Below are 27,627 nucleotides of genomic sequence, written 5' to 3' on the forward strand. Positions count from 1 at the left end.
ATTTATTCTAGTTAGTTTAGTTCTAGTAGTACAAAAAAATAACAAAAATGGTGGTCCTCCACGTGGCATTATAGTAGTGTTGCACACATACGTATAAACGTAAAATTGAAAACTTTGGAAGGCCATAACTTCGAAACTAAGTGAGAGCGATCAATTCTGATTGCACCACCGTTCTTAACTCGATGAGTTACATAAGTTTCGATAAAAAAAATTCAAAATGGCGAGGAGGAGCTAAACTGCAATTATGCCGTAAAAATTATTTGCATATTTTATTGGAAACTATATTTTTTTATTTTGATAAAAATAATTTGCAATCTATACAATACAGTTATTAGTACAGTAAGTAAATTTAATAGTCAATAATGATTAGTGACAGTATTTATTTATGAATTATAAAATTATTTATGGGCAAGTATTTAGCTACAGTGCCAACCGACCTGGTTATCATAAAATTATTAATAATATTAGAATAGACATATTTTATTTTAAACTTATTATTTATTATAATTTATTGTACCAGCAATTGTTATAATGACGTTTTTATAACATATAGAAAAATTGAGAAAGATTAAACAATTTATTTGAAAGCTGTTGTTTCTTCGGTAGCGGTGTACTGTACGTCTGCGCTCTAGATGTTTTATCAGGAGAATCGATGCTTAGGTAAGTTTGTTTCCATATATTTTTGAATCTACATTTTTGCGCAGCCATATTCTCTCGGTGAACTGAGTGGCAAAAAGTTAAATTTTAGCTGCTAAAATGTGATACAATTGACAATATTGAATACTACAGTAATGTACATATTTTGCCTATATTATACGCCGGGTAACACTAATTGTTTTCATGAAGTATTCAACGTATACTCAATAGTCATTACGCATGCTTAATTTTAAGTTTCTAAGAATAAGCTAAGAAATTTTATATCTCAACTGTGTCTGTCCGTTAGTTACCAGTATAGGTACATGATATGCTATTATATAGTTATAATCGTTAATATTAGGATAATTGCTTATTAATATACAATCATTAAATTATACCTAAATTAATAAATTGGTACTAGCCAAAATATACAATAAATATATATTACTATCAAAGTTATAAAGACATTAAGTTCAATTTAAATTGTATTTGTAATTATAGTTTATTGTATTGTATTAAGATACTTTTGGAAGCCAAGAATTTTGCATGCTCACAGATCATAAGCTACCCTATATCATTAACAAAAAAAAATTGTCCATCAAAACGTCAAATTGATATTTTATGATCGTTTTAATGTTCAAATTTTTTCAACATCGAATTCTAATCGAACAATTTTTTTATTTTCTTGTAAAATTTAAATACGATGTCCCGTAGATAATTTTTGTTCTATAAATGTTGAGAAATTTGTTTCCTTTAGGTCAAAAGACTTGGAAATGTATTACAAAGTTCCTCATACGTTGTACAATAGCAATTTAATATTATTAAAAATACATAGGTCATAGGTGTGATATTTTTTACAAGCATTTAAAGTTAAAATTTTGATAAAATGTATTAAAACCTTGAAATTGTAGAAATCTAATGTATAATTACTTTTAAAGTTTTAACAGTAATGCCATAAAAATGTACTATAATATTATTGGCTGATAGGCCGGATTCGCTCAGAATAGTTTTTCGTATCCAATGATTTTATACCACTGAATTTGCAAATTTAGCACACCAATTACAGTGGCTGTTGTAGATAGTAGACAGCAAATGTACAGCACATTGGTACTCACAAGGCCATAACTAACATGCACAGTTTTTAATATATAAAATAACAATAAGTGCCGGTCAATATAGAAGGGTAGTGGGTACTAAAATATAAATGTTACCTAATAATTATAAACTTAATATTTCTTACAATCATACGTAATCACTTGTATTATTAAAATAATTAAACGAAAATATGCAATCTATTTTCTGTAAGATAATTAGGTATCACTTACAAATTATTTTTTATAAATAAACACCTATAATTTTATTTTACGTACCAATATTACGATATGATTATGAGTTAAGCATTATATTTTTATTATTTATTAATATAGGTATACAATATACATCTAAAAACTATATTAGGACAACTAGGACAAGTCTATTTCTATGGTTCGCTGCTTAGTGCTAAGTCTCTAAGACTAACTCGATAGATAATAATATTATATTGGGACATATAATTTTGTTAGGCATGTTTTTTATATTATACGATTACCGTATTGGTTCACCATTATATATAGACTATATATAATGGTATATATAATATATATATATATATATATATATATATATATATATATATATATATATATATAGTTGTGTTTATAAATGTGCGTTCGATACCCGTATTTGGAATTCCTAGTTTTCAGTTTATTAATAGACGTATAACTGTCTATCTTGTATTATTGATGAATATTTATAAAATCTCAGAATTTAATTTTTTTTATACGATCGTTAACTTTACTACATATATAGTATATTATGGAGTACCATATGTCCATATAATCATAGGCGGATAGGCCACCGGGCAAGGGGCAACCGGACATTTCCCGGTGGGCCCCCTTCGTATTTCAGTAATCGGGCCCTTTCATATCATATATTATTAAATCTTTTTTCATGTGAGGGCCCCTTTTTAAAATTTCCCCCCTCTTGGCGACGTGCTTGATCGGGTAGCAATTATTGTGATGAACAGTGAGATTTCTTGTTTTTTTGAAAGGATCAAAATCCTTGTGCTTTTCTAACGAGTTCGATAAATATCATTACATATATATATATATATATATACAGTGAAACTTATAAATACCGGACAATCTCGGTCATTTAAATTCCGTCCGTTATTAGGACTATAAGAAGATGTCCGCTATTGAGAGATGTCCGTTGAAGGAGGTTTGACTGTTTATTATTATCAATATTATCATATCTAACATTTTATCTGATATTCTATATAATATTATATTTTATGAAAAATAACGGTCCACGTTATCAGCAAGTTATCACCTTCTGTAAAACAACGTTCTGTGATTATAATTTCAGGCTTTCAATTTCCTAGGATTAAAATTTTCTATTTTGTGTTCATTGTTTTCAAAACGTTAACATCCAGATTCCAGATATTAATTCATAATTGGTTTTTAGTAATTTTACATTCTGTAATTCTATTCTATTTTTTAAATTAAAATTGATTTATGCATTATTAACGTTCGGTACATTTATTTTCTCCAAAACTATTAATTAATCCTCAATGGATTCAGATTGAAGGTTATGTACGAGCGACATTAATGATGTTGTAAACGTATTCGGCTCTTAAAATGTAAGCATTGTAAGCTGATAAACATTATAAAACATTAAAACGGAAGAAAACGACTTTTGAAAAATAAAAGTTTGTTTACACTGTTTGACGTATATTATTCATTACTTTTTATTTTTATGAAATTATATAAATTTCGGATCTCATTTTTTGTATGTATAATTATTGACTCAATTGTAGATTTGAAACCGATAGTACGTAGGCCGTACGTTTTTTCTTCGAATTTTCTTATGATATGACGATCGAACAAGGTTGTTCGATGAACATATTAATTATTCTATGTGAATGAGGTAATTGCGTGTGTGCATATTATCATAATTTATTCGACATGTGTCTTATAGCGATGGCTTTAATGGTTTTAACGTTCGATTTTAGTCTATCGTATTCTTTTGATTTAGTCAACTGAACCCGCCACCATGTCCGAGAAAAAAGCCAAAAATAATGCTGATTGGAAGAAACGTGTAAAAGCAGAGTATTTCCGATTATTGCAGGCCAAAAAAACAAAGAAAGACGATGACAATGTATTAGCGTGCATGAATAATCAGAAGAAGCTCTATGGTACTTTTAAATAGAATGTTATTGTTTTATGATTTATGCCTTCATGTTTAATTTTTTTATTAAAGAAAAAAAAGCTGAAGAACTCAAACGATTGTTGTCGAGAAAAGCGATTTGGGAATGTCGTCCATTTGTAGAAACAGTATCAAGATCTAAACGGTCAGAAGTATCTAAGGTGGATGGTATTGGGGAAGAAACTATGAGCGTCCCGATAAAAATTATTAATGCTGTAGCACCTATACCTACTATGTACATCTGGGCACCAATTCAGCAAAATTTTATGGTAACAATTTAATAGACAATATATAGTAAAATATATTCAGATTATAATTTTATATATAAATGTTTTATAGGTGGACGATGAAACTGTACTTCATAATATTCCATACATGGGAGATGAAGTACTTGATCAAGATGGTTCTTTTATCGAGGAATTATTAAAAAATTATGATAATAAAGTTCATGACGATGATGCTGCCAACTTTTTAGACGATCAGGTGTTTGTTGACCTAGTCCATGCACTTATACCATTTCAGGTAAAATAAAAATAAAATCTGTTGTATTATTGAGATTCAATGTTTGTGAACTTGTTTAGCAAGAAGAAGATAAGGAACAACAAACTTTATTGACACCAAAAATGGTAAAAAGCAATAAAGATGATAGGCCATTTCCAAGTATGGCTATATTTGAAGCTATGTCAGCTGCATTTCCTGATAAAGGATCTCCTGAAGAATTCAAAGAAAAGTAAATATCATATTTTAATATTTGCGTTATTATTTCATGTAATATTTATGTCTGTATAATTAATTTTGTTTTTAGGTATATTGAATTAACATCTTGTGTTGATCCTAATGCACAACCATCTCAATGCACTCCTAACATTGATGGACCAAAGGCTGAGTCTGTACCTAAAGAGCAAACTATACATTCATTTTTAAATTTGTTTTGTAGAAGGTGTTACAAATATGATTGTTTTTTACACAGTATGCATATATTATTTTTGTTATAAATAACTCATATTTAATCATTAAAATCTTATTTGTTATGTTATAGAACTTAAAGAGCATGATTCAGGTACTAATTTGCCAATTGGCTTAAAAGGACCTTTATTAAAACCATTTTCGTCTCACTGTAGTCAAGATTGTTATATGTTACTTGTAAGATATTTAATTAAACATTAAGTTTACTTTAAATAGGATTTTAGATCATTTTTTTTTCAGGATGGAATGAAAGAAAAATTAGCCGCTATTGCTGAAATCAAAGCTGAAAAACAGAAGCAAGCGGATATAGATGAAGAAACTAATAGATCAGGATCTACTACGATTTCTAGTAATACGAAAGAGTTGTCACCTCAGATTGAAAATATTGAAAAACCAGTAGGTTCTACTAAGTTATCAAAAAAAGATAGCTCGGACTGGGGCAATGATGCTAGTTCTGAGGATAGCAGAGATAGTAGCAAAGGTAGTGTGTTTAGTTTATTAATGAATAATTAATCTTAAATTATAAATGCTATAATTGATGAAAATTCATTTATTTTTAAACAGATGGTGAACTAGACATGGAAGATCCATTGACAACAAAAACATCCTTCTCTTTACTTCCACGTATGAGTACAGAAGATAAGCAAGTGTGGACTGGATCAGACCAATCAATTTTCCGTGCACTTCGTCGCACATTCCTAAATAACTATTGTGTCATTGCTCAGATGATGTTAACAAAAAGTTGTCAGCAGGTTTATGAGTTTGCACAAAATGAAAATGATGATGTTACTGTTGAAGAAGCTATTAGTGAACTTACTCCACCTAGAAAGAAAAAGAAAAAGTTACGTTTATGGCAAACACATTGTCGAAAAGTACAACTAAAGAGAGATTCTGCGTCAAATCATTTATATAACTATACACCATGTTCTCATCCACCAAATCAAGGTTGTGATGCAACGTGTCCTTGTGTTATGGCACAGAATTTCTGTGAAAAATTCTGCAAGTGCAGTTCAGATTGTGAGTGTTCTAAGATTTCTTATATTATTAGGTTGTGTTTTTTATGTAAGTACTTCTTGTATGTTAGGTCAAAATCGATTTCCTGGTTGTCGGTGTCGTGCTCAGTGCAACACAAAACAATGTCCTTGTTATTTAGCTGTTCGCGAATGTGATCCAGATTTATGTCTGACTTGTGGTGCTGATCAGTTTAATTTAGATAATATAACATGTAAAAATGTCAGCGTTCAAAGAGGCCTTCGTAAGTTTAGGAAAAAATAAAATGTGTTGAAAGTGTTAGAACTTATAATAATCATTTGTGTTATATTTTAGGTAAACACTTATTAATGGCACCTTCGGATGTTGCTGGTTGGGGTATATTTTTGAAAGATTCTGCACAAAAAAATGAATTTATATCTGAATATTGTGGAGAAATTATTACTCAAGATGAAGCTGATCGACGTGGGAAAGTTTATGATAAATACATGTGTAGCTTTTTATTCAATTTAAACCATGGTTTGTATTGATCATTAAGTCATTAATTTTTTTTTAAATTTAATTTAATATCATATAAATTGAGTATTGTTATTGTTTATGATAGATTTTGTTGTTGATGCTACACGAAAAGGCAATAAAATAAGATTTGCCAATCATTCTATTAATCCAAATTGTTATGCTAAGGTTATGATGGTAAATGGTGACCATCGAATTGGTATATTTGCTAAACGTCCTATACAACCGGGTGAAGAATTATTTTTTGACTACAGGTTACTTTTTTTATTTTTACTTATCATTAATCTCTAATACATTGAGTTATTAATGTTCTCATTATTATTATCATGTTTTTAGATATGGACCAACTGAGCAACTTAAGTTTGTTGGAATTGAAAGAGAAATGGAATTTTTACCTTAGTGTTCTATGACAAGATTTTCATTAAATTTACCTGTAACAATCTCTTGGCATGTATGTTAAAAAATGTACAAACTATTTACAGTTTTTAGTACTATCCTAAATGATAACCTTAGGATTACTTATAATACTTGCATATGATTAAAAGTATACTACTATAATTTGATTAAACTTTACTTATCAATTTAGGTAAAATAAAAATTACTAAAATAAATTCAGATAGATTAAAATACTTTATTCAGACACATATGTAAGCTAAATTTAAATAGCTTGTTTGAAACATCAGTTTTAAAAATTAATTTTATTTATGTATGTATTAGTTAATTAGATAAAAAATGCAATATTTGCATCAGTGAAAATTAATTCAACTGTAGATTCTTCAAGTTCTCTTGCTGTTAAATATTTTTAGATAACACTGTAATAATATGATAATTTTAAGTTATATAACTGTTCTAATGTTGGTTTTAATTTTTCAATAAGTTTTAAAAAAGTTGTTCTTGGTATAATTTTTCAAAAAGTTATAATCATCTATCATCGTCAATTATAATATGAAATAATCAAACATAAGTCTATGCAATTTTTCTTAATATCCTTTTAAACAAGAAGTTTTATCTGTGTAACATATTTGATTCATTTATATTTATGTTTGTTAAAAAAATCCTATAATCTGTATACTATATTTAAATTTTGAATATAGTAAGAAAACAGTGGCATATTTATTGGTTGCGAGTAAGATACATTTTTAAATTGATACATTTATATTTATATCTTAAAGTATTAATCTATCATAATAATAAGATAAATATTTTAACTTTAATTATATCTTAACATAAATCTGCAAATGCTTTATAAATCTTTAATATGTCTCTGAAAGAAACATTAGAAACTATTGACAATCTAGTCCCTTTAACAATTACTTTTGTTAAAAATTAAAACTTGGCACTTAATATATTTAACTGATTAAGTAATGGTAATAGTAGTTGTAGTAGTAGTAATAATTTAGTGTTATTGTTATAAATATATGTTCATTAATTATGTTTTTGCAATGTGTAGCAAAACCTGATCTATTAATTGTATTAAGTTGAGAAAAAAAAAACATTTTAATTATTTGCTATTATACATTTTTTTTCATATTTTTATTTCTTCTATAGACAATGTGGAACTAATTTTACTTTTTACAATCAAATGTGGTTACAAATTATTATTGAAAATGTTATTTAACAAGTATTAAATAAAAGCTTAGTTAAAACTTTATTAACATTTAAAGTTCAAGGAGTCGTTTTTGTGCATTACAATAACACAGGATATAATATTATTTCACTTCCTTTCCAATAACCTTCACATATTTGATACTTTATATTTGGTTAATATTACTTATAAACATTGTACATTTTAAATGCAAGTTTTTTCTTTTCATGCAAATTAAAAAAAAAAAAACTAGAAAATTAAATGTCCACTGTTTAGATAAAGCAGGTTTATATTTTTATGCGCAGATGTCATAACTTTATAGTACCTAATTGAAATACTCTACTAATAACACATTTTTACATTTATCAATAAAAAATTATATGTATTATAGCTTGTTTTTTGTGGTTTGTTACGAGTATAGATAATTATACCTTATATGCTGATGTAAGGAAGAAACTACAAACTAGTGATTTGATAAGTTATAGTATTATCTGCAATAGAAATATCATACTGTATTTCAATTATTATAATAATAAATCTTATTCGTAAGATTAATTTTTGTAATATTATTTAATTTTATGCACTTTTATTATTCTTGGTGATGATAAAATATTGTTAATGCAACAATTTAAAAAAAATGTGTCATATTTTATATTGGATTTTTATATACATTTTTTAAATGATAACCTATCCTATAGTGGTGATGAGAAAAATCCATCTGACTTAGTATACACATTATCTGTTTACTATCTGATAATATTAGAACTAAGCTGATAATTTAAGTGTTAGAGATAGGAATAGGAATGTTAAAATATAAAATACTATATACGTCGATCAATTGATTAATTCATAGGATATCACATTGACAGCCACGAAAAAAAGTGCTGCTATAGCATTTGTGACACTACTGCTACAGTAGTGTTTTTTTTAATGGTACCATATGAAATAGCAACTTGTACAGTACAAGTTACCTAACCAAAAAATCAGTGGCTTTAAAACGATCTATTATTGATGCGTTCAACCGAATCAGCTCATACGCAGGTATGTTAATTATTACTTATTATCATATTATTTTCAATTTGTACTGATATTCAGATTTACTAATTGACTAGTATTTAAAAGGTATTATTTTTATTTTTATGAAAACAACTAAAAAAATTGTCCCAAATGCTAAACCATAATAATATTTAATATATATAATCAATCAACTCATACTTGAAATGTATAATTAAAATACACCTACTGGGTTAGGTTAGGTTAGGTTACCCTAGGTTAACCAAACCCTATGTATAGTGTATTATAATTTCCGGGCCAGACCCCCTGGACCCCCTCCCCCACCGTAAATCCACCACTGAGTATATGTTAATGTTATAAAGTTTGATAATGTTTGATTCATCTCAGAGTTGGGTATATTTTACCCGACAACGAAGTGAGCTACCTAGTCAGTATTTTTATTTAATAAGAATTTAATTTTTTTACAAATGTATTTAAAAAAATGATTAAATGCCAAAATAATTATAGGCACAGTCAACGATGGCTAGTATTATTAATTATACAATATAAATTATACTTATTACAATATGGTACCTATATCAGAGACGGATTTACACAATTGCCGCCCCTAGACAAATTTTTTTTTGCCACCCCATTACGACTTAGTAAAAAAACAAAATAACGAAATATGTAATCTATGGTTAGTATTTAGATAATAGATAATATACGTTCCGGTAGTCGTTCGATTATTTACTTGAAAGTGCACGCTTGTACAATCTTGGTGCACATTGCGTGTCGCAGTGCACATAAAAATAGGGCCTGAAATTATTATTAAATATTAATAGGTATAGGAATAGGTATATATAATATATATATAGGTATAAAGTAAAGTATATGTTTTTTCTTCAAGTCAATATTTACTGTGAACATATACATACAGATTATAAATACTCAATACTGTAACTCATATAATACTTGGTTATCTATATGTATTCAAGGTGTAACAGAAACCTGATAAACGATGATAAATAGAGTAAATAGTAACTTTTGTTCTAATCTATATTTATAATGATTTTTGTATAGAGTTTATAGGTGATAGGTCGTCTATCCGCTATCCGCTTTATAAAATATATGGTATACATTTTTTTAATTTAAAGTTGAATTCTGAAAATAAAAATTATCAATTCATCCATTTTTTTTTTTAAATTAAAAATAGAAAACTTGTGAATAAAATTAAAAAAAATTTAATTTTAAAAACGTTTATTTAAGACAAGTAGGTAGTTTTTTTTTAACATACATATTTTTAATTAATTTGAATTTTATTAACTTTTTTCAAAATGTTAGTATTGGAAATATTATAAGATATAAAAGTAAGTAAATATCAAATCATCCATATAATTTTCATATTTATTTTTGTTATGTTTAACTTCTATCAGTTTGTTAATTTTCATTTGTTAAAACTTGTATAGGTACTAATACCAATTAGAGAAGTAAAAAAAGTCAATCGGCAAATAATAATAAATGTAGCCGCTCATCATGACTTATTATGTTCAAGACAGCCTGTCCGCAGAGGAAGCGTATACGCGTGCCACATATACACTGCGTTACATTGGTACGCTTGACGAACCGTAGCAATGTACGTACGACAATAACAGGTGCAGACCGACGACGAAATGGACTTTGTGGACGGAACGCGAGACTCGGTTGGCGCCCGACGACCAGAACGGATAGTAAAAATCTTCGGGCAGCCTGAACTCGTACGTGGGTGGTTCGGCGAACGTCCTGACGGGTGGCCGGGTCAGGTCCACGAACACCACGGTGACTCTCACCGGCACTTCAACGGCCACTGAACGATCTCTACCGCTAACGGTGACGGCCGAGGCTGTGTAATTGGTCAGCACCCCTAGCAATGTGGCCCGCGGATCGTCAAACGGGCCCACGTGCGAGTAATACACCTGTATGTGCAGGCTGTCAATCACGGCCGGACACGAGTCTTCAGGCAGCGGTGACTGCTGTGCGGGGGGCGGTTTGGCTACCACAAACGGTATCCACCTGGTAACGTCCGGGTCGCCGAGACTGGAAACCAAGGCGCCTTCGTAATCTCCGAGCAATGCCATCGTCTGTAACATGATATCGCGGTGAGTACAAAATAATAATATGTTTGTGTGTGATAAGAAGATGCCAGCGCACCATTTGTTGTTTAAAAACTCAATCACAACATGGCAAATTTGCGTTTAGCAGAGCCAATATCGTCTGTACGTCGTTATAGCTTTAGTATTAGAATTAATTAGCCTATTAACAAACTTTAAAGATATTATATTATGTGATCTTAACATAGGACTTAAATCAATGTGTATAGGAGTAATGAGAGCACTTAAAGGAGTATGCAAAATAATAATATTTAAAAATGTTCATATTCTGCTTTAAAATCTACATATTGTAAAGAATCCAACATATGTATGAACACAGTTAACGTTCTTAAATAAAAGTCTTTTAATAGATAAATTCACCCTAATGGCTAATAGGTACTAAACAACACAACATATTAGTTTTGCTGAATGCAAATTTTTAATGTGACAAGTGGATCAAAGAGAAAAAACAAATAAATAACGCGCTAACAATTTAATGTGATACCTATTCATAATAAGATGGATTTTATGCTTCAATACTACGGTTAAAAATATTCGAAAATTGGTCTACCTATTTCAAAACTATGTTATTCTCTCTCTCTCTCTCTCTATGTATATATATATATATATAAAATATAATATACTATAGATATACTATACTATTCATTTTGAGGCTATTTTAAATTAATATTGTACTCTCCAAAATTATATATTAAATTAGGAATTATTATTGTTCTACGTTGCAACTTGTAATTTGTAAGTTTTGGTTTACTTTCAATCAACCATACATGCATGGTGGTGCTTGATACCTAATTTAAGTTGAATTAGCTACCAAAAATCATGTGTGAACGACAAAACAACTATACCAGGAGTTCGAACTTTTAGATATCTGGCCTTCTTGCATTACTAAAATTATAAATTTATAATATAGGCACATAGGTATACATCATTGTGTATCTATATTTTTAGATAAACGACGAATTTATTAAACTTTCTTCGACGTAATCTAACTACACTGGCACATTTGCACACTTTAGGTTCCTAATTTTTGATTTTTGTTTTAAAGATGAAGATTATTTTTTGATTCTATATATTTTATAGTTTTCGATCTTATTAAAGTTCATATTAAACTATATAACGATCACGAAAATCTGTAAATTCACTACCTATAGCCTATAGTACATATCCGACACACCCAATAAAGTTGCTGATGTTGCTGCAGTAGGCCTCGGGATACACCAGACTACGAGTTTACAAGTTATATTAATGATAACAAGATAATTTATAAAGTAAACAATAAATAAAATAAAATTTTATATCATACTTCGTTTTGAATGTCATTACAAATGTCTGCGAATGAGACGCCACCACTGGGTGGGAAATGATCTTCAGCTCTCTTGGACAACTGCATATTTCGGCGTGGAACCCGGACGCGACACTGGATGTCGACGCTTTCTAGGAAGTTAACGGTCTGCCGAGATTTGATAGAGTAAACGCATGCACCAGACCCGTCTGGTTCCGGTAGGAGCATTGTTATCGGGTGTCTGAGTTTCTTTACGTCTTTTTCGGTCATTGTTACCAGCAACGGACTCCCGGTAACGTAGCCGGGCTTACCACTGCGCTCGTATGACTCTACTGCTGATTTGACGGTGGCCCAGGCAAACCGAACACTGAATCTCTGACTAAGGTAAAAGGGACGACCGACTTCCGGCACGTCACGGTGATAGAAATGTACATCCACCCGGCGGACACCCCTAGACCCGTTGTGCGTCACCAAGTATTCGATTCTGTCGACGGCTCTACGACAAACACCACCCAAGTAAACGGGATCGTAATGCGAATGATTTTCGTAGCCACTGGTACCGACACCGACTTTCCCAATCTGACAATCGTACGACGATCCGTTCACCGACACGCAATGGTGGTGCGCCGTCGATTGGATGGTGGCCAAACCAATTTTCTGAAAATGTCAAGTCTTACATTTATCATTTATTCAGAGACGTATTTAGGAATTTTGTGCCCCAGGTAAGAAAAAAAACGCGCCCTTCCCACCTGAATTTCTTTACCAATAATTGTATTGTAACCTAACCTGTAAAAAAAAAAAAAACATGATAGTGAAAACAATACATTTTTTGCAACACTCATAATCTGAAAGATTTACACAGTCACAATACTATACTAGGTAATAGGTATACTTAAAACATACATTTATTGAATCACATATTACATAATTATAATAGGTACTTATATTTATTATTATTTATACGAAAAAAAAAACACGGTGTAATAATAGGTTAAGTGTGCATTAAATATTATTGAATATAGACTTGAAAATTTTTCAAATTTCATGATCTTATATCATATGAAATATGCTTATATCATAGAATCAAGTTAATATAAACTAAAATATTATACATATTGTGGGGGGCCGGGTGGGGGGGGGGGTTAATTCAATAAAATAATCATATAGAGCCATTTTGTTGAAGTTTCATGTTTTTGTAATCTGATTGAGAAATAATTATAATTTTAATTAAACAATGCATTTTACTATGTTAGTATTAAATCTAGTTTATTATTTATATTTGCATAGTTTGTAAAAATAGTTCTCAAATTTGGGTATAATTTATTAATAATTTAATTAATAAGGCATAATACTCATAACTATAGTCTATAATATGGCAAATAAACATATAATTTAAAATGTTTTATGTATACATATAAACACTGTACAGCTGTACACAATTAAAACAAAATGTAACATTTAATACCATATATTATATCAAAATGCTCTTAAAAATTTACTGTCTGGGACCCAAGTCCCCCTTGGCCACTTTAAATACGTCATTGCATTTAGCATTAATCTCAGTAATAAAACTGACAGAGTTATTAAAAATTTGCAATGGTATACCTACTACGATAAAATAATTTGTACGTTTTTAATAATGATAGGCAACGATGATAAAATTTCGTATATTGATATAAAAAATTGGTCACGATATTGATATCGTATCGTATTATCGATATTGTTGCCCATCACTAATTTTTAATACCTAAACTTTGAGATCATTCTTTTAAATACTCTACAAACCGATTAGATAGTGAGTACTTCCTATGAAATTAACTTGCAATTAACATAATATGTATAATATTCACCTCAGTCTTGTGGGCGCTGTTGTAAATGGGTTGCACTACTTTGAATAGCCCTCTCTCTCCGTAATAGAATTTAAAGCTCAATGATGAGTGATTGTTGCAAACGTCTGTCAGATTAGGCACAAACGTCTTGCAGTTTGTTTCCTTCGACTTCAAGTATTCGACGGGTTGTTCGATGCTACACAGCGAATCAAGAGCACTGTTTTTTAAACCTGATGAAAGAAAAATCGTATTAACGTTATAAGTTCACCATACGACGTGAAGTTGGAAGTTTCGTCGCATACGCTAAGAACTGACCAAATGTTTTGATTTCAGAAGAATTTACGTCAGAAACGACACTAAACATCCATCGCAAAGACTTGTAAGTAAGGTCATAGTTGTTGTATGTGAAGGATTCCACTGAAAGCGTAGAAGTGAGAGGATAATGATGTCTGCTGATGGCCTTTTCATTGCGCCAAGTAAATATGTCCCGTTTCCGAAGAGAAGTTGCTATTTGCGTTTCGGATTCGATTGTCTGTAAAACAAGTTACCAAACCAAACAGCTTTATGACATATTTATTAGATACTTATATTATATAAGTAATATAAGTATATGTAATTACGTCTCGTTCCGGATAGAAATAATCCGATGGTACGTTTTCGATCACCACATAAAACAATGACGAATCGAACAATATTGATTCTTGCTTTATCAAAGTAGATTTGGCTTGATCAGGACACAATGTGAAAGTCTTCAAATCGTGATTAGTGCAATCTGTGTCGCAACAACAGTTTATGTCACAACTGCCGTACTATTAACAAAAAGTATATATATAATATAATTTCCACAAATTTAATGGATTCTAAAAAAAAATTACACCAAGAAGATGATATATCGGATAGTTTGACAGATAAAGCGCCTATTATTTAGTTTTTTACAGTGATATATAAATAAAAAAAACGATTAAGCTCTTACGATTAGATCACAGTGGCAGTATTTAAATGGAACGAAACGAACGACTTCGACTTCGTTTTCAGGCAAGTATTTCGGCGGCGAGGCACTAGTAAATTCCGTGGTGGTGGTGATGGTGGTGGTTGTGGTATTGGTGGCGTTTGTCACCGGCAAATTCGTTTCAATTATCGTGAAGTTAGCTTTTCCTAAGGGAGGTTTAATGACGACGGTAACGTTCGAACTTCCAGAAGTAGCGTTTCTGGAACCGTTTGTCTTGTCACCGCCAAGTGGAGTGATGATTTTGTTATTAACCTGTACTACCACGTCTTTGAGCGTCGATCCTTTGGAATCGTTTCCGGAGACGTCGTAACGAACTGTTTGTGGGCTACTACCTTCGACAGTGGTCGTTTTGAGCACCTTTTTTGGCGTCGTCATCGTTGTCATTGCCGTAGCTGTAACCACCGTTGGCTGCACCGAGCACGTTTCGTTGGCTACGCAGTCTTTGATGGCTGGCGTCTCGGCGTACGTGCAGTTGACTGACAACAAAGTCACGGCCGTGATAAAAACCGTAAGTTTACTTCTGATCATTGTTTATAGTTCCACTCCGTAACGTCGAAAGTTCCGGGCGATCACGTTCAACCGGAAGCGCACCTTTCCCAGAGACTCGGTGTGCAACCGGTACCGGTCCGTCCCACAATATACAAAATCCGGCGATTTCAGTTGGGCGCCACCGCCGAGAAAGAACCGGCGAAACTCGTCTCTGAAATTACCTTAAAAATGGTTCTTCGAATTATTATTTAATATCCATGAATAATATTGATCTCAACATTTATATATAAAAATTTATTCTGTGAAGTGTATCAGGGAAATCATAAACCAGGTTTAAAAACATAAAAATGATAATATAATATAGGCTGATTTAATTTAGGTATAAATAAGAGCCAGTAATATCTTAACAGTTCTTTTTTTTAATTTAAAATATAAATAGTAATATTAAGTATATTACTATATTTCTTAAAATGTTTGTTTAAATAAAGTTCTAAATCATATAAACATTATACAGTTTCAAAAATGGATATGATACCGAAGTAAAACCTAATTTAAATTATGATTGAATCCTAAACTATAGAATTAACTTATTAGATTCAAGAATCTGGAAAAACATATTCCGGAGTCAGATATCTAATTGATCCAGGTAAAAATCACAAAATTAGTCTGCTAGCAATTAATTAGTACTAATTGCTTGTATAAAGTTTCCATAGACCATAAGGGTTGGTTATTGTTTTAAGGTCTTAATACCGGAATGTAGTAACCCATTCATGTTATAAGATGTAATTATTATCTGAAACTCATAATACTATGTTTCTGTGTACATTATAATATATAACTTTTTCATAAACTGACCGATTGGCCGCCAAGTGTGGCAATCTACTGTATGCGTTCCCGGTGTGGTCGGTACGTAACAAAATCCGTACCCGTAAATCTCGCTACGTCCGTAACTGTCGTAGTGATATACTTGAACGTGAAATTTAGGCCAACCTAGGAACAGAATATAACCTTAAAATTCGTATAGGTATTAACTAACCTTATCGTATAACTATTGTTTTTAACTCATTACAATAAAAATAACAATTACAGGAAAAATGTAAAATATGCTTGCATATTATAATTTATGTACTTACCTTGTATGCCTTTAGATGCGAAGTGAATGTCAATCGGGTGACACCACCAGGTTCGGTTATCGTAATAAGGCGAGTCCACTTGGGTTTGTCCTTCTTTGTGACCAGATATAATTTTCCAGTTATTACCTGCAGAGTATCGAGTGAGTATATTATGTTTAGATATAGAAAACGACATTATACATTAAATTGACAATATTAACGTAAGATAAATTAATATTAAAAGATAGAAATTGAACGTTATAGTTATACACTACGCTTATCTTTGCAAAAGTTTCTAAAATTGTATTATTTTTTAAATTTAATAAACAGATAATGAATTAATAAATATATCATAATCAAAATAATCATCCTCGCTACTTCAGCTAAGATCTTAAAAAAAAAATCCACAATTGGAATATATTTAATAGAGACCCAATTACAAATAATAATTATGACAAAACAGTTATATTATTATATAATATAACAGTTTCAATACATTATTATTATGTATATAAAAAATTAAAGATCTCACCAGCGTGGACGCTCCACTTGCAAAATAAACTCTTGGATGGAAATTCCTCGGCGTTACAAAGTTGTCCAATGATGAAAAGCTCAGCCATAACGACGCGTACGCGATCCGCGACCTGATGCCAACTCCACTGAGTTCATTACGATGCGCACATGGTGTTTTCCTCTAACTGGTTTTCGGCAAAGCCGTTGCAGAAAAATCGAAATCTAACAGTAATCTTGTTTTTATTAAATAAACTTTAAAAACATATAGGTGTATCCATCTATAGTAGAAAATTGTTGTACATCCATTATTTAACCCACTATACCACTGCCAGTTCCGCGCTACCGCGTTTATATCACTCAAACACTATATATTATAATATATGTACTGTGTTACGTATAATATTTTTTCGTAAACATACCAGTAAAAATCGCTTGTCACGGTGACCAGTTTTTTATAAATAATAATATATCTCGTGACTTATACTGTTGTTGTTGAACGAATACTCGTTGCCAAGCGACGACTTAACCACGAGTCACGACCCTTATTCGTATATTCATGATACGAAATGCATTATTAACACAACTATAGAGATAAAATGTACATAGCAATACCCATAAGCTGGAGAATGAAGTCTAATCTGATTTTTAAGCAAAAAAAAAAAAAAATATATATCAAGTGTTTTAAGTTCATTATTTAATAATTCAATGCAGGTCACCATGTGGGATAGATGGTAAGAATTTAAAAGAGTACCTATATGTATAAAAAAAATGAGATGCGAACATGGGTGCCCGCTGTCAAATGTATTTAAAAAAAAAATTAATTAACATAATAAAAAGTAGGTATCAAAATTACCAATGAATTTGTATATATACGGTAGACATCAAATAAAAATAAAAAAGGGATGTTAGGGATATTCGGAGGTAAATCAATTTTAATTAACTTCAAAACTATAGCTGATTCTTCGCTACACAAAAAAACATAAAATAATATATTTTTGGTGGGCACTATGTTCTAATATAATAACTAATAAGTAATTCCTATAATAACTTATAATGTTGGTAGTTTTAAAATGTCTAACATGTTTGTCACATAATTCAAAATCAGTTATTGAAACTATTTTTTGTTTATTAACAATAATTTTTGGTTGCAAATTTGCAATTTACATTTTGAACTTACATGTTATGCAAAATAGACTACCTACGCAAAATGGTTAAGAAAATAATCAATGCTTTCCGATTACATAAAAACGATTTACTTAAATATCGGCAATTGACAATTGGTTGCCATAGCGATTGTAATGTTAAATAATTTTAAATATTATATTTAAATTTTATATTAATGCTTAAATGTTTTCGAGTGGATTCAAAATTTTTTTTCTGACTTGCTCCAAATATTATTAGCCAATTTTGTCATTACCCATTTACCCACCACCCCTTAAAAAACTCAGATGGTGCTGGTGCTTTACTTATTGCCAGGCCAATAAGTTATTGGTGGTTGCCTACAAATTACTTCTTAGCCAAACCACTAACGTATTGTAACCTTCCATCTCTTACCTATTATCTTACACTTTCAAACACTGAATCTTAGGCCATCTCATACATCATAATATACTTTGTGTTATTTGTACTTAATTTACCTTAGTCTCTCACACAGGTCACATCGTAGGTACTTGGTAATCGAAGAAAATTTTTGAAAATCACAAAGGGAATATTAGACGTGACCAATTTTTTAATTTTGTATTATGATTTCTATGACTATTTTTCTTATACCATAAACAGTTATAACAAAAATAGTTATAATATAAAAACCTATACTGCCTATAGGCTATACGAGTATGTATCTACATGCCTAATAAAATAATAATACAATACACTATAACTAGATACAAATTAACATATATAATTAAAAGGAAAAAAATTGTGGTAGACTTGTTGACTACAAAAATATAAAATAATGTAAATACAAGTATCTTTATAAAATGATTTTTTTTCGAACTTTGAAACATGTAGGTACCTACTTAAGCACCTATATACTCAGGGCCGGCGCAAGAAATTTTTGCGCCCTGGGCGAAACCATGTTTTGGCGCCCTTAACACCCCCTTCCCCCCCGCCAAGACTAGTTTGAGTAGTATTAAAATTAAGTTTTTTAGTAAGTTAAATAAAATTAGCATGTATTTTGTATCAAAACAATATTGTAATAAGGTTAGACATATTATTTTATTAACTTATAAAATTGTACAACGAAAATAATATTAAATTTATAATATCATATTTATAGATACTCCGAAAAACGTGTTAAGTTAATAATACTAATTTTCGTAATAATAAATATGCGAATGTGCGATTCACCACGTTATATCGACCGTTGCGAATATTGTGAATATTGTGTTTCTGGTTTCACTAACTACTTATTAATTAAAACGGAATTTATTTTAAAAAAGAAACCAAAATACTATGTACAAATTTACTAAACAAAATATATGATCATATGAATATTGATTGTGGTTGGCGCCCACAGATATTTTTCTAGGGGGGGGGGGCAATGTTAGGATTTGAGGATAAATATTATAATTTTACTAGGCGTTTTAAAATAATAACATTTTTTATTATACTCGTATACAATGTATTATATTTTATTATATTACAACTTATTTTATACTTTAAATTTGTTGTATAGTATATAGTCATTTATCTTAAAACATTCAATTAAAAAAAATATTTTGAAAAAGCCAGGGGGGGCAAATGCCCCATCTTACACCCCCCCCCCCCCCCCCCCCGCGGGCGCCTATGGTTGGCAGTTACTTTTTGCCTTATACATTTGAGTATTTGACATTACACAGCAGACCGTACGGAGCGAGAGCTCGTCGAAAACAATAAATTGAATAAATAATTATGTGTGCCAGACAATTGTGTCTTTTTGATTTGTGCTATACTCTGCAGTATTTTCACAGTAAGGTCCGAATGGGTTTTACCGCCACGGTTTTTCTAACGAATATAGCCTTAATCGTCTAGTCTCTAGTTATACGATTTTATTTATAAATAGGTAAATATTATAATATGAAAATAATTATTACGACCATCTATATCTTTTATTATTTATTGACACACACAAATGCGGCGGTATGCTTCCATAATTCCATGTATTATTTTTACATCAAAACCAGCGGTATCGATGCACTGTTATATTATTCTTATATTCTACAAATATGACTAATATGAGACAATTGAAGATGCATCTTCAATTAAAACGACATTAGATAATGAATATTTCAAATTGTATAGATTGTTAATGCGTTTTAAAAGATAAATAAATAAAAATAATTTTCAGTTTGGCACCCCTCCATGCTGGCGCCCAGGTTGCCCATAGCTTTCGCCGGCCCTGTATATACTTATTATAATCTGCTAGTGACTGTTACTGTATAAGTATTAAAATATATGACCTCTATCAATTTGTTTTGCTATTTGGATTTATTGTATGTTGATTATGTTATAATTGTGATTTTTAAGAATATTTTTTTTTCATATTAAGAACAAGACCACATGTGTTGTCCCCGTTTTACAAGTAGGTACGTAATGTAACAATTTTTACGCTCATCAAATCTCGTTTAGTTCCGTTCGTTTAAAAACTAAAGTTGACCTCTTATTCAATTCAAAGGTAAGATTAGATTAATTATATAGACGACCTCTTGGGCTTTTTATTATATTTTAATTTTGAATTTAGTTATAAGTATTTTAAAATTGTAAGCTGTTTGTACATGTTAAATATCTTATAATTCACTTCTAAATTAAATGTAGGTAATTAAAGCCCAGGAGGCTGTTTAAATAATAATCTTACCTTAAAATATTGTATAAGAGGTCAATTCACTCCAATTTTAAACTAAAGGAGCTAAACATGATCAGCCAAGTATAAAATTTGCTACGTCACGTACTTGTAAGACGGAGACCACATATGCAGATATAACGTCCTCTTGAGAGAAATTTAAAAATATGCTATTCGAATGAATACATTTACATCCTTTTTCTATGGTCTATGGTTTATAAGACTACAGAAATATAATAATAACTCTCAAGTATGGAAATTTCGAGAATTTTTCTCAAAGCTGCTGCACTGTTTGCGACATTGATAAGCTACTACCACTAAGCCGCAACGATAACACGGAAATCAAAAAATTTCGTATCATTCGACATATTTCGTGTATTAGCTACTCAAATATTGTTTAATAATTTAGATCATCGTGACAAAGTATTTAAGTACCCGTATTGACTAGTCAAATAGATGTCGGTGGTGTATTGTATCCGTTGAAATTTGATTGTATTTCATCCACAACTTGTCGATAATACGTAAATATTGTTTTCCTTCAACAGATTAAGGCTCAGGTTCGTTATTAACCGATTGACAGGAGTTAATCAATGTAGTTACTGGACTGGTGGATTGAAATTTAGAATAAATTATATTTTAATCACTGTTAGATATTTGCTGTTGGACAGCTAAATGGAGTCGCCTGGTGGGTAATCGTAGTTAATGGTTAGTAACATTGAACTCATGTTAAATTTATTTATTGGTTCTGATTTTAGAAGAAATAAACGGTCACAGTGAAGCCAATGAAGAAACAAAAGTAACAGAAAATACTGTAAAGGAAGAGATTTCTGAATGTACCCCGAAGAAGAATACAACTGAAAGTACTGTGGAGGAGCAAACGACAGAATCTGTTGTAAAAGATGAAGCCGCTGATCTGATTCTTGATTCCCCTTCTGTTGAATTTACTATAATACACAACAAAGACAAATACACAGTCTCCATGCCGATATTGTCGACAATTGCGCAGCTTAAAGACAAACTGGTTGACATGATAGGTGTACCAAGCAAGATGCAAAAAATCATGATCAAAGGTTTGGCTAAAGATGATCAAACTTTAGAGTCTTTGAATGTCAGTTCCTCTTCCAAAATAATGGTAGTCGGTGCTAAGTTACAAGATATTGTAGCTGTATCTGTAGCTAATGTTGAGGAGGTTTGTGAGAATCGTTTTTAAATTATTTCAGATTTATAAAACTAATATTTTTTTTAGGAATCCAGTTCTTCTAAATCGAGTTCAGCAATTAAAGAACCATTATGCAAGAAAAAATTGCATCTAAAAGTGTTGGAGCGAGGTATACCCGATGATGCTTTAGTTGGGATTTTAAATATCAGGGTTTGTTTGTCTGTATTTATTATAAGTTAATTGATATAATATGTATTATTTTATGATATCTAAACAATTTTTACAATTTATTCAAATATTATATTCAACATTTTTTTGGTGATAATTTAATTTTCAAAAATTTACTTTAAGAAATAAAAAATGATATTCTGGTGAAATTATTTAGATTATCCATACTCTGTCTAAAAAGAGAATAATCATAGGACCGATGGATTTTTATCAGTTCTGCGCTTTCTCCAACAACGACCTGGTGTGGTGTTAGTGTGTTCACAATAGACACGTCAGTTGCATTGTTCATGATGCGCAAAAGTGATTGTTCTCTTTTGAGACAGATTTTAGTTAAATTTTTCTATTCTGAACAAAATTAAATAAATGTTAGTGTTGTGATTTGTTGTTAAATTGTTAACCACTATGTGGTGAAATCAAATGTATGCTTCTTTTAATGCCCCAGCCTTCACTTGTAATAATGATTATTATAAATCATAATATTTTTGATTTTAGGATCCATTACCACCGCACCCTTTAAGTGGAATGCTTAATAAGCACGGGGGAAAAGTAAGACTGACATTTAAATTGGAAGTGGATCAACTTTGGATTGGTACTAAAGAACGAACTCAAAAGGTTGCTATGAATACAATCAGACATGTGATTAGTGAACCAATCGAAGGACATGAAGAATATCATATAGTGGTAAGTCTTTGTTTATTTTATACTGTGAGTATGTATAAATAATAAATTTTAATAAGTAATAATTTTATAATTGTATACAGAATAAATCTCTATAAGATGACACAAATTTACTGTAGTACATTTACAAAAATTAAAGAAATAATTGATTATATTAATACGTAGTAATGAAATACCAGTTTATTTATATATATAATTGTTTTTTTGTCTTCTTGTATTTCAGGGTTTCCAGTTGGGAACAACAGAAGCATCTCGTTACTGGGTATATTGGGTACCAGCACAGTATGTAGATTCCATAAAAGAAGCTATATTCGGTGGTTGATCATGTGTTGTTATGATTCTAGTCGATTTTTTTCCATTCAACACTTATTATTATATACATTCATTAAAAACAAATTATATATATGAATGTTAAATTTAATTTTAACAGCTCAAAATTTTACTTTTTATTATTATTCTTGAAAAACTTTCATACCAGATTGTATTTATAAAAAATATTTTGTTTTCCAATACTAACTACAAATACACATTTCCAGAATGAATGATAAATATTTCGATATGTATAAAATAAAAATCAAGTTCCTTGAAATAATAAATTGTGTATTTACATTTACATAATTTAAAACCATTCAAGCGTATTATTTAAAAATTTGAGCATTTATTTTACTCAATTTTTAAGTATGGTGTATTTTGTACAAGTTGTATAATATTATAAACTATACATTTTCTGATAAATTTTGTTTCTTGATCAAATATTTAGAGGTGCATTAATTATTTAATCATGTTAGATATTGATATATACTTGAAATGATACTAAAACTGCACAAATTAATCGCAAATAAAAAAGATTAACATAAATATAACGATTAATAAGTAACACACTACTTGTAACATTGTTAACAATCAACTGTGCTCGTGGATCAGATGAACTCAACTGCATGAAGAAAAAATAACATTAAACATAACATTTATAATCATCGATATTGAAAATATGATAAATGATACTGAATTTATCACCAATAATTATTATGGAAGATTTACTTGTAATAATATGTGATACTTTATATTTTTATAAAACTATGATATCAAAACTCAAATTGAATATTTGATTCTGTTAAAATAATTTTAATTTTGTATTTATGTTGTGTGAATATTGGTTGTTTTTAGTTAATTAAATAGGTATAAGAATAAAATATTTTTAGTGTTTTGTTTAAAATGGCATAACAACATGAACACAGGTGTTAGGCAATATTATTCATCAACCTACAATAAGATAATTTATAGAAGAAAAATTAACCACACTAATATTTATAGAACAATCAATAGGTACCTATTATTTTGGGCAATGCAATACTGTAGTAAACCTTTGAATTCGTGTTGAGGTATATTGGATATGAGTCGATTTGTGTTGCTGGTTTTTATTGCATATACAACTTGCTCATTGCTCAATTTTAAACTTTCAAGTATTCAAAAATAATATTAATATATATTATCAGATCTATGTATTCAAATTAACCCCTTAAAATTATTTTATGTTTCTTTACCAGCATGGTTGTAACTCTGAAAATGTTTACTGTGGGTAAAATATAATTTATAAGCCCATAATCAAGTTTGATATCTACCTTAGCTCTTGGATGTAAGTGTATAACCAGTGTTCAGAACGTTCACTAAAAAAATTAATTCGTTCGTGTTTAGTCCTTAAAAAAGAAACATGTTCACATTCGTATTTTTTTCAAATGAACGCATTGAATAAGTAATTAATTTAATTTTTTTTTATGAATAGTTTACCAATAGCTAAATATAAAAACCTATAAACATATAAGACTCAACCCAAAAATAAAAACACAAAATATCTACATTATAAACATATATTTATTAAATAGTAAATAAATTGAGCGTCTTAATATTTTTGATATTCATTAGAAAACGTTGTTCACATTCTATTTGAAATAAAACGAGTGACATTCTTATGTTCATTAAGTAGATGAATGTGAACGTTCGGTCACGAGCAACGGTCTTTCCAAACACTATGACCGTATTATATTTGTATTAATTGCTATGCATTTTTTATCTATTATTTTAGTATCAGGATTATATGATTTATAATTTTATAAATTTATACACTACATATTTGATTAATATTCAAATCAATTGAACGTAGATGTCTGGTAACATAGAAAATGAAAACATAAATGACCAATGTGTTTGTTTATTAAAAATATTATTTATTTATGTTAAAAATTTATTAGTTATGGATGTAAATAATTTGACAAATGAAATTGACAACATTATTGAATCACAAAAGTTAAGATAATATAAAAATAGTTGCTTGTGGTAGGTTAAACAACACATTAGAACAAAATATTGTAGTAAAAAAAAAAAAAAAAAAAAAAAAAAGAAAAACAATATAATTATATTTAAAACTAAAGTCACACCCACGTGTATTAATAATATTAGTAATTCACCAAGTGGATCTGTATCAATGGATCGGAGAGAACATAAAATATATATTTACAAAAGAAACTTTTTTTACAACTGAAAGAATATCAAAGGAACATTGAAACATAGACTTACTTATAAATTATAATAAGTCTATTCGCGGAACACTGTTGTTGGTTAAATATCAAGGAACTTGAAGACATCATAATATAAATCAATTGGTGTACAATGAAAAATATGGTAAAAAAGAATTATTTTAAATGTCAAATGTTTATCACTAATTTAAAGGTGGCTGTGACATCATTAGTGCAATAATTGTAGATATAGTATTGTCCAACTGCAGTAATCACTTATTATAGTAGATATTGGTAATTTAACAATATTGAGATATTTAATTCCCCGCATGTAATTATAGAGGAACCATTTTTGGTATATGTAACCAAATCAAAAACAAAACATTATTGCAGCAAGACATTACTTCAAACACGAAAGTTGTGTGCAGCCGTTACACAGTTAATTGAATTACAAATTTGGCATTTATGATAATTTTCAAATAAGTTATGAAATAAATACTAAATCGGATTTCAGGAGGGGCATGCAATTAAATTACAACTAAAAATATAAAGGTAATATTAAATACATGTACATTTGAAAATAATTAAGTTGAGCTTCAATTGTTCTTGATATAAATAAATATACATAAATATTAATAGAAAAGTATGAAAATATTGAGACCTTTAATTGAAAAATATTGTTATTATAAAGAATCACAGCCTAAAAATAAAACAAAACAAATAAACATCGAATATGGTAATTATATAAATAAAAAAATGTTGAGTATTCAGATTATGGTAAAAAAATAAATAGCACACAACTCGTGTCTTGGAAAACGTGTTATACATAAAGTGTTACAAGTTATTAAACGTCAGCAAACCAAAACATTAAGGTAAAATATTATTCATAAATATAATATTATATAAATAATGTTTTGTTTTAGTAACTTGTTACATCTCATCGTATAGTAAGTAAAAAAAATATATTGTATCTCTAAAATGTAATAAATAAAAATTCACAGTAGAAAAATACAAGATTGCATACACAATACATTTTTTTTAATCCACACACACACACACACACACGCGAATACAATTAAAAAAAATTCAACGACAATATATTTTGAGTGGGTGAATTTGGATCGTATTAAAACAGACCAACAGACTGTTTGATTTTCGTACGCTTCCATTTCGGCAGTTGTAGGAATTCATTTTTGTTCATGTCTAATAAACCCTGCGAAAAAACAATGTCAAATAAGTACATCAGATTTTTAAATATATATCACAAGTTGGAAATAATTTCTCAAGAGTATTTTTTTTTCCTGACATGTTCAGTTGAGCTGCGGTTAGAAGTTAATATAAAATTGGTAGCAAAATACTCAAATACCCCGGTGGATATTATTTTACAATAATAAAGCATTAGTCATCACTGTATAATACTAATTATGGTAACTAACAGAATAATACAATTTTTTTATAATTACGTTGTGTGTTCTCCATTTAAAATACAGTTAGGTCACAAGCAATAAAGAATAAATTGATTGCGATGATAAAATCAAACATAGTTGCATAAGTTAGGTACAGCGGATAATCTCACAATTCAGCCTATACCTATGATATAAGACAAACGGCAATTTTACATTTTGATTTTAATTTATTAGCCTCTTCTAGAGCCATATACGCAAATTTTGTAAGAATGTCCGAGAAAAAAATAAAACAATAAAACATTTAGGAGCTTTTATAATTAATTGTACGTAATAATAATACGTTTGATATACTTTCAGGTTGTTGAGATATACCTGATAATATAATAATAATAAAAACTTCATTTTTTTACGATTGATCTAATTTGCAATTTCTCAAGTCCATTCAAGTATGTACTTATGGGCCGTGTTATATATCAAGAGAATGAAAAAATGCAAAATGTTCAGGGG

At 29.6% G+C, this 27,627-nt stretch overlaps 5 protein-coding genes and 1 long non-coding RNA gene across 13 annotated transcripts in view; 3 read left to right on the forward strand and 3 right to left on the reverse strand.

Moving 5' to 3' along the window:
* The first annotated feature begins 644 nt into the window (after positions 1-644).
* Positions 645-8,017, forward strand: E(z) (histone-lysine N-methyltransferase E(z)). 6 transcript variants are annotated; one of them, XM_015508578.2, is made up of 14 exons: positions 3,130-3,316; positions 3,494-3,603; positions 3,689-3,871; positions 3,937-4,151; positions 4,222-4,404; positions 4,464-4,612; positions 4,688-4,851; positions 4,922-5,025; positions 5,089-5,329; positions 5,413-5,865; positions 5,933-6,103; positions 6,175-6,357; positions 6,443-6,608; positions 6,691-8,017. In XM_015508578.2, exons 3-14 carry the CDS (start codon positions 3,730-3,732, stop codon positions 6,752-6,754), a joined length of 2,235 nt encoding a protein of 744 aa, XP_015364064.1. In that variant the 5' UTR covers positions 3,130-3,316; positions 3,494-3,603; positions 3,689-3,729; the 3' UTR covers positions 6,755-8,017. The 6 variants fall into 6 exon arrangements, with proteins under 6 accessions (XP_015364068.1, XP_015364066.1, XP_015364064.1 ...); XM_089225242.1 differs by having other exon boundaries at positions 3,712-3,871; XM_015508582.2 differs by lacking the exons at positions 3,130-3,316; positions 3,494-3,603 and adding an exon at positions 645-660 and having other exon boundaries at positions 3,712-3,871.
* Positions 8,018-10,123: 2,106 nt separating this feature from the next.
* Positions 10,124-17,463, forward strand: LOC149055505 (uncharacterized). The gene is made up of 5 exons (XR_016191319.1): positions 10,124-10,205; positions 10,277-10,302; positions 10,402-11,070; positions 16,840-16,964; positions 17,329-17,463. It is a non-coding gene; the product is annotated as an uncharacterized LOC149055505 (long non-coding RNA).
* Positions 10,319-15,730, reverse strand: tctn (tectonic). The gene is made up of 6 exons (XM_015508583.2): positions 15,167-15,730; positions 14,814-15,002; positions 14,509-14,725; positions 14,215-14,423; positions 12,386-13,021; positions 10,319-11,052 (listed from the first exon to the last, which is right to left on the reverse strand). The coding sequence occupies exons 1-6, from the start codon at positions 15,728-15,730 to the stop codon at positions 10,537-10,539; spliced, it is 2,331 nt and encodes a 776-aa protein (XP_015364069.1). The 3' UTR covers positions 10,319-10,536.
* B9d2 (B9 domain-containing protein 2) lies at positions 15,734-17,468 on the reverse strand. Its single transcript, XM_015508666.2, has 4 exons — positions 17,336-17,468; positions 16,825-16,950; positions 16,547-16,681; positions 15,734-15,912 (listed from the first exon to the last, which is right to left on the reverse strand). The coding sequence occupies exons 1-4, from the start codon at positions 17,421-17,423 to the stop codon at positions 15,734-15,736; spliced, it is 528 nt and encodes a 175-aa protein (XP_015364152.1). The 5' UTR covers positions 17,424-17,468.
* A 3,982-nt stretch (positions 17,469-21,450) lies between these two features.
* Positions 21,451-23,797, forward strand: LOC107161968 (ubiquitin domain-containing protein UBFD1-like). Its single transcript, XM_015508609.2, has 5 exons — positions 21,451-21,821; positions 21,892-22,325; positions 22,383-22,505; positions 23,016-23,204; positions 23,425-23,797. Exons 1-5 carry the CDS (start codon positions 21,809-21,811, stop codon positions 23,521-23,523), a joined length of 858 nt encoding a protein of 285 aa, XP_015364095.2. The 5' UTR covers positions 21,451-21,808; the 3' UTR covers positions 23,524-23,797.
* Positions 23,798-25,405: 1,608 nt separating this feature from the next.
* The window catches only part of Svil (Supervillin), a 32,444-nt gene continuing 30,222 nt past the window's right edge, over positions 25,406-27,627 (reverse strand). For all 3 annotated transcript variants that reach the window (XM_089225245.1, XM_089225244.1, XM_089225246.1), the window contains one exon: positions 25,406-26,927. In XM_089225245.1, the coding sequence (XP_089081371.1) occupies positions 26,841-26,927 (87 nt within the window). In that variant the 3' untranslated portion in view covers positions 25,406-26,840. The remainder of the gene's footprint in view (positions 26,928-27,627) is intronic.

Source organism: Diuraphis noxia, unplaced genomic scaffold (genome assembly GCF_037042655.1).
Source record: "Diuraphis noxia isolate RWA-SAM2 unplaced genomic scaffold, SU_Dnox_SAM2 contig0004, whole genome shotgun sequence".
Classification (NCBI taxonomy): domain Eukaryota; kingdom Metazoa; phylum Arthropoda; class Insecta; order Hemiptera; family Aphididae; genus Diuraphis; species Diuraphis noxia.